The sequence below is a fragment of the Mobula birostris genome, chromosome X (genome assembly GCF_030028105.1).
Source record: "Mobula birostris isolate sMobBir1 chromosome X, sMobBir1.hap1, whole genome shotgun sequence".
NCBI classification, from domain to species: domain Eukaryota; kingdom Metazoa; phylum Chordata; class Chondrichthyes; order Myliobatiformes; family Myliobatidae; genus Mobula; species Mobula birostris.
Window position 1 is genome coordinate 80,388,881 of NC_092402.1, and position 7,570 is coordinate 80,396,450.

Consider the following 7,570-nt stretch of genomic DNA (forward strand, 5'->3'; position numbering starts at 1 on the left):
AGATTGGAGGCTATCCAGACGAAATATAAGGTGTGGTTCCTCCGACCTAAGTGTGGCCTCATCATGACAGTGGAGAAGGTCATGGATAGACATATTGGAATGGGAATGGGAAGTGGAATTAAAATGGGTGGCCACTCGGAGATCCCACTTTTTCTGGCGGATGGAGTGTAGGTGCTCGATGAAGCAGTCTCCCAATCTACGTGGGGTGTCATCGATATACAGGAGGGAAATTGGCCTCTGCATCCAGCACATAATTCTCTTAAACTTCTACTATCTCCAACGGGATCCCACCACCAAGCACATCTTTACATCTTTCCCAACCTCACCCCCCCAAATTTCTTCTTTCTGCAGGGATTGCTCCCACTCCACTCGTCCCTCCTCACTGATATCCCTCCTGGCACATCCTTGCAAGTGGAACAAGTGCCCCAGCTGCCCCTACGCCTCCTCCCTCACTACCATTCAGGGCCCCAAACAGTCCTTCCAGGTGAGACAGCACTTCATCTGTAAGTCTGTTGGAGTCATATACTGTGCCCGATGCTCCCGGTGAGATCCGACGTAGATTGGGAGACCAATTCACCAAGCACCTATGCTCCAGTTGACGTTTTGGGCCAAGACCTGCTGAAGGGTCTCGGCCCCAAACATCGAGCGTACTCTTTTCCTAGATGCTGCCTGGCCTGCTGAGTTCCTCCAGCATTTTGTGTACTTTACTTGGATTTCCAGCATCTGCAGATTTTTTCTTGTGTTTTAATTGAAGGCTGTTAATCGGTATGGCCAATAGGTCACTTTAGTTGTCCAATGTTTGCATCAGGCATTCATAGTAACATTTGGACACTCGGCCACTCTTAATGTAACTTAACACGCACAACATGCTGGAGGAACTCAGCAGGTCAGGCAGTATCCGTGGAAACGAACAGTCAACGTTTCGGGCCGAGACCCTTTGTCAGGACTTAGTATGTAACTTAGTTCCAGGCAAACAGCAGATGCTCAAAATGTCAGCAGATCAAGCAGCATCTATGGAAAGAAAAATGGTTAATGTTGTAGGTCTGTGACTCTTCACCAATTCCTGATATGTTGACAGTTTCATTTTCCATAGATGCTGCCTGAGTTTTTAAGTTTTTCTACCTTTTTAAGTTTTGTTTCTGACTTCTAGTATCTGCAGTTTTTTTTTCATTTTCATTGGTTTAGTCCCGACCTCAGAACAACAACCTAGAACTATCACATTGGATGTCAGGTGCATCATATATTGTAACTGCCAAGTTTATCAGTTCATGTGATTTGGAGTCAAAGAAGCAGCAACTAAAGTGGGAATGTCACTGTTATTTATAGACAGCTGGAAAACTATCTTTATGATATATTTAACCTACTTGCAATTCAACAACATTGCTTCGGAAGAACTGCTACTTCATTATATTAAAATTAATTCATCCAAACAGCAACATTGGACATTTGTGTAATTTCCTGATGTATACCAAAATACTCACCTGCCACTCATATGAAAAGGATACACAGGGGTAATGGAGGATGTGTTGTAGTAAAATATTGAGCATTTGCTTTCCAGTTCCTCATTGAGTTATATAGCACAGAAACAGACTCTTCAGCTCATTGGATCTGCCCTGACCATTGAACACCATTCACACTAATCCTCACCACTTTCTCATTCTATCATTTCCCACAATACATTTGGGCCTATATTACAGAACACTAACCACCTGCAGGCTTTTAGGCCGTGGGGCGGGGAGGAATGGAGCAATCAGGGGAAACACAGCAAATCAGGCCATAGGGAGGTCTATCCAACATTTGTCTCAATTTACCAGACAGCAAAAATGGGAGCATGATTTGGATAACCATATTAAAAATAGAGAGATTTGCTCTGAGAGGATTCATGTTTTGGATGTAGACCTATCACCGTATCACCAAACAAGTACTGTAGTTTCAGCGCTATCTACTGTAGTGGATACTTCGGACAATGAGGTAGATCATATCTTTGTGTTGAAGATCTTCAATGGAAATTAAACGAAAACAGAAGGAAGATAAAATTGGCTGTCAACTCACCTTCATTAGATTTACACTTTCACACATTATCTAGTGAGATATGTTTATCTGTGGGAATGGATTTAAAAATAATAAGTAAGGAAGAAACAAAAAGGCTGTAAATGCAGGAATATTTAATTTTTTATTATTGAAATGAATTGAAATGGAATTGAAGAGTTAGCATGTCTTTTACATGTTGACCAACACATTGTGTTCTCTGCCTTTACCACAGATCACCATCAATTGACTATTATTTTTATATTAAAAAATTTACTTGTCTCTCATTTTTATTTGTTTCAGGTATTATGCTGGCAGATATAATAGAGAAGTACTTTGTGTCACCTACCTTGTTCAGAGTTATTAGGTTAGCCAGAATTGGCCGTGTCCTTCGACTTATCAGAGGAGCTAAAGGAATTCGCACTCTGTTGTTCGCCTTGATGATGTCACTTCCGGCTTTGTTCAACATTGGGCTTTTACTCTTTCTGGTTATGTTCATCTATTCCATATTTGGGATGTCCAATTTTGCATATGTGAAAAAAGAAGCAGGTATTGATGACATATTCAATTTTGAAACATTTGGCAACAGCATGATTTGCCTGTTCCAAATTACCACTTCAGCTGGCTGGGATGGCTTGCTTTTGCCCATCATGAACAGTGGCCCTCCCGACTGTGATCCCAAAGCATATAATCCTGGCACCAATGTGGAAGGAAACTGTGGAAATCCAATGGTGGGGGTAATCTTTTTTGTTAGCTACATCATCATTTCCTTTTTGATTGTGGTGAACATGTATATTGCCATCATTTTGGAGAACTTCAATGTGGCAACTGAGGAAAGTGCTGAGCCGCTCTGTGAGGATGACTTTGAAATGTTCTATGAAGTCTGGGAAAAGTTTGATCCAGAAGCCACACAATTTATTGAGTATGCTAGATTATCTGACTTTGTCGATACATTAAAGGAGCCATTGAGGATTGCCAAACCAAATAAGATTAAGCTGATTACCATGGATCTACCAATGGTGATTGGCGACAAAATACACTGTCTGGATATACTCTTTGCATTGACCAAGGAAGTCTTGGGGGAATCTGGAGAAATGGATACCCTAAAGGAGTCAATGGAAGAGAAATTCATGGCTGCCAACCCTTCCAAGGTTTCCTATGAACCCATTACCACTACACTTCGAAGAAAGCAAGAGGAGGTTTGTGCAATCAAAATTCAACGTGCTTTCCGCCGTCACCTGCTGAAACGTTCTGTCAAACATGCATCCTACTTGTACCGTCATAGTGTAACTGATGCAATTCTACCTGATGAAGAAGCTCCGGAAAAGGAAGGGTTAATTGCTACTAGATTGAGTCAGAACTATGGGAAATACCAACCTGATACAGAAAGTCCACCAACCATAGCTCAAGAAACAACTACTCCACCTGATGTAGCAGATCTTCCTCTAGAAACTGGAGTGACTCCTCTAGAAGGAGCAGTACCTCCAGATGAACCAACAGACTGGATTTCTGAAACAAAAGATATTAGAGAGTCAGTTGTATAATTGGGCTTGCAGAAAGTCAAGATTATGAAGCAGAGCACAAGGTGTCAAGTGTGTAACACTAGCACCCTCACGAATGTAACTTTGTCTCAAATTTTCTAGCACTGAAAGTTTCCAGTCAACTTGTGGGAAATGGATTTGCAACTGGTCTTTGCTGCAAAGTCTGGGAGGACCCATGCTATAATTACAATCCTTGGGGAAGAACAAAATATTACATCTATTACAAAGATGTCCCCAATACAAATAACTATAATCTGCACTATGATAAAATGCTTACTCCAACTCAGATATGCATTTCTACACTGTCGCAATTGGTCTGGGTAAAAGAGAGTAATACTGACTGTTGCAGATCATTAGAGTTTTTGAAACATTTGCTTTCCTTCACGGAAATGCCGGTGGCTCTAATTCAGTGATGGTGTTGATATCAGATATGCTGCAGTTAAGTAATACCAGACAGCATCCAGGATTGCCTTCTAAATGTTATAGAAACATAAGTTTATCACATGATGTGTTCTTTCAAAAATTACTTTTTTCCAATTTCATTTCAAAATTATTCAACATAAAATACTTTTAATACTGTGCTTTTACTATTCTGACAAACACCACTTATCTACAGTGTATGTAGCATTCAAATAATCACAGGCAATGAACTTTTATTACAGTACATGGGTACTTTTTTGTAAAATGCATCTTAAAAAGGAGTCATCTCCTCAATTGTTGAATTGTAATTCTTTTTTCAGGTTCAGCTGTTCAGAAGCTATTTTAAACCTATCTTTTATATGCTGCAGAACACCAAAGTAGAATGGCATTCAATTAATCTGGTAATTCTCTGGAATAAGTGCACTAGCCATTTTGACTTAAGAGTTTTGATCTACACCTGTGCACGTTTGAAAACTTTTGAGTCCTTTCTCTCTCCTTTAATCCTCCATCAGTGGGATTCATTGCTCAAGGTGAAGAAGTGAATCTTATTACTACTGTTGTAAAAGCAATGCAAACTTTTTCTTCTGCGGTCATGAAATATTGATATATCAACTCATTGGTGGTCGTGATTCATAAATTTGCATGTGTTGATTCATTAACACTTTGTTTTCAATCAGTGGATTGTTCAAAACAACTTGTAAACCCTCGGTACACACACTGTAAAGCACAATTACGAGTTGATAGCATTGCAAATCATTGTAGATAGGGTAAATTGATCAGCTTTGTGATCTTGCTGCTTTTCTTAACAGTGCTGTTTAATAGCAGGACATCTCAATAAAACTGGGATGGATGAGAGAGCAACACACACAAAATGCTGGAGGAACTCAGCAGGCCAGGCAGCATCTATGGAAAAATGTACAGTCGATGTTTCGGACCGAGACACTTCGGCAGGTCTTGACCCAAAACGTCAGCTGTACATTTTTCCATAGATGCTGCCTGGCCTGCTGAGTTCCTCCAGCATTTTGTACGTGTTGCTTGGATTTCCAACATCTGCAGATTTTCTCTTGTTTGTGATTAGATGAGAGAGCACACAGGACCCCCAGCTTGGCGAATGCATATACTTATTCATCCTACCGATGGGCGGTATTCGTGCCCAGACACTGAATATCTTCTTTTCTTTTGCATGGAAGAGGAAACAATTATCCCCATTGCTAATTCAGGAATCTTTCATTAACTATCCGTCTCTGACCTCACACAAGAATCACACAAAAACTCATTGTGCTACCAGGACAAGCTATTTTCCAGATTAATTTACTCTTTTGATTCATGTACTGAGATCACATCAGTCTTTAGAATTACAGCTAATGCTGTCCTGAAGGACTGAGTGATTTATTTTTTCCTTTACTCACTTTCTGCAAGAAAGAAACATCCAAATTCCCAATACTTCCTTAATTTAAATGAGTAGCATTATTGAATGAGCTGTACAGTCAAGTTCATGATGATCTTAAGAACTTTAAAGACTCAGCTTTACCTATAGTAAATATACAGTAGGAACAAGAGAAAGGCTTTAAGCTACTTAAGGCAGCTAACTCTCCACTTAATTAGAGCACGGTCAATTCAAGGCTTAAACATTGGCCTATCTTTGCTCCTCATTTACTGATATCTCTCTCATATCAATCCCAGACTTCAAAGTATCAATTTTCCAGAAGTCAATAAACTTTTTTGGGGATAAACTGTTTCCTGATTTCACTTCTTAGTTTGAAGTAGTCTTTTCTTATCCTTAATTTTTCCTACCAAAGAAAACTGTTCCCTTTTAAAATAGACTGTATATTGAATCTCCTTAATATTTTAAACACCTCAATTAACTAACTGCTCAATCTTCTACACTCAAAGGAATAGACCAGATGTATGCAAATTTTCCTTGCAATTTAACCCTCAGAGCCTTGGCAACACTACACCACCTCCAAGTTTATAATGATCATCATAGGAGCAATAAACACATTCTTTGGGTAGTGTTATTAACGGGAAATTAGGAAGTTCCATCCAGGCAACAGTACGATGGAGAGTCTTAAAAAGATAGAATATTTTGAAATCTGGGATTACTTTTATCCACTTATTTAAATAAGAAGTAGGATACATGAGAATTTCAGTCATTTTGCTGACATCTTAGCCGGCCTCTTTTATCAGGGACATAAATCTATTAGATAATCATGAGACAGTGACAAAATTAGCTTTCTAGGTATGTACATGTGCTTTACGACTGAACTTGAAGAAAATACAAGCAAAGGAGTATACCAAAGTTTCACAGCTAATGTAAACTTCTGTATCATTTAGATTTACCTCTGAAAACAATCTTTTGTTGGATTTTCCACCCTAGTTTTTGAATTGGTGAGTCTATGTGATCTTCTCATCCAATATAATATACCGATTAAGGCCTTCTATTGTGATGATTTCTAAAGACTGGTTTCAAGTACAGTATCCGGAAGCTTTTGAAAAGTAAAAGTAAAAGTAAAGTCAACAGAAGTCCAGCTGATTCAATAATTATAACTCTGTGGTTTTTTGGAGGCAGAAACATTGGCTTTAGCTATAATTTTGTCAATATTGTATATCAGATGGTCAGCCATCTGTTTCCAGCTTTTCCCCACCTTTGATGAGAATTAAGATCAGGAGAAGTTTAAGTAATACACTTGTTACTGCCTTTTATTAGTTATCGAAACACAACTATTATCATGGGGTACGCAAGTTCCAAGGTTTTTCTAGATTTATTTCAGTTATTCAAATTAAAAAGAACTTTAGTTCTTTTAACGATATGCTGTTTCTTCCACTTAGAACAAAATGTCCCCCAATGAGTTATTCAATATATCAATAATTTATTTTACTGGACCAGATAAACATCAGAACAATTAATCATTTTCTTACCCCCTTCCAACACTTACAACGTCAGTTACCCATTTCCATTCCACACACATCCCTCTTTAGATGTAAACTGGCAAAGGTGGTAACTAGCAATAAGTTATCGTTTGCACACTTGGGAACTTGACCGGAATCCCTTATACTGTCAGCCCAATATCAAGTCAGAGTTAACCATAATAGTACCCGTATCACAGAAGTAAAAAGGTAGAAATCCTATTTATCATGGTCTTATCACTGTTGCTTTCACTGCATACTTTGCAACTATATGGATAAATGCTTATTACCTGAACCCAGCTTGAACAGTGATTGGTATTGTACGGAAAGACATGAAAGCAATTGTCAGCAAAAGCAATTACTTAGATAATCTGTTTGGTAAAGTAAACATGACATCCTCTCCTTTTCAGCATGCTTCTATTTGTTTTACTGTTCGTTATTGGTCTACCAATGTTCAAATTTCTCTGTATGAGATAGAAATTGTATCAAAAGCTCATAGTCTTATTTTTGCAGAAGTTAGCCTGCATTGTGATAATTCCAGTTACTGATAAAATGATATAGCTTACAATGTTCTCTAAGGTGAGAAGAAATTCCTGTGCATTGGTGCATGTTGTTTTTTATATATATTAGGCAAGCTTTAGTTTGTAAATATTGTTGAATTCTTGTAATTGACA

The 7,570-nt window shown here is 38.4% G+C and overlaps 1 protein-coding gene across 2 annotated transcripts in view; it reads left to right on the forward strand.

The window, feature by feature from the left end:
• The window catches only part of LOC140191768 (sodium channel protein type 4 subunit alpha-like), a 138,712-nt gene extending 133,871 nt beyond the window's left edge, over window positions 1-4,841 (forward strand). For both annotated transcript variants that reach the window (XM_072249491.1, XM_072249490.1), the window contains exon 24: window positions 2,332-4,841. In XM_072249491.1, the coding sequence (XP_072105592.1) occupies window positions 2,332-3,572 (1,241 nt within the window). In that variant the 3' untranslated portion in view covers window positions 3,573-4,841. The remainder of the gene's footprint in view (window positions 1-2,331) is intronic.
• The last annotated feature ends 2,729 nt before the right edge of the window (window positions 4,842-7,570 follow it).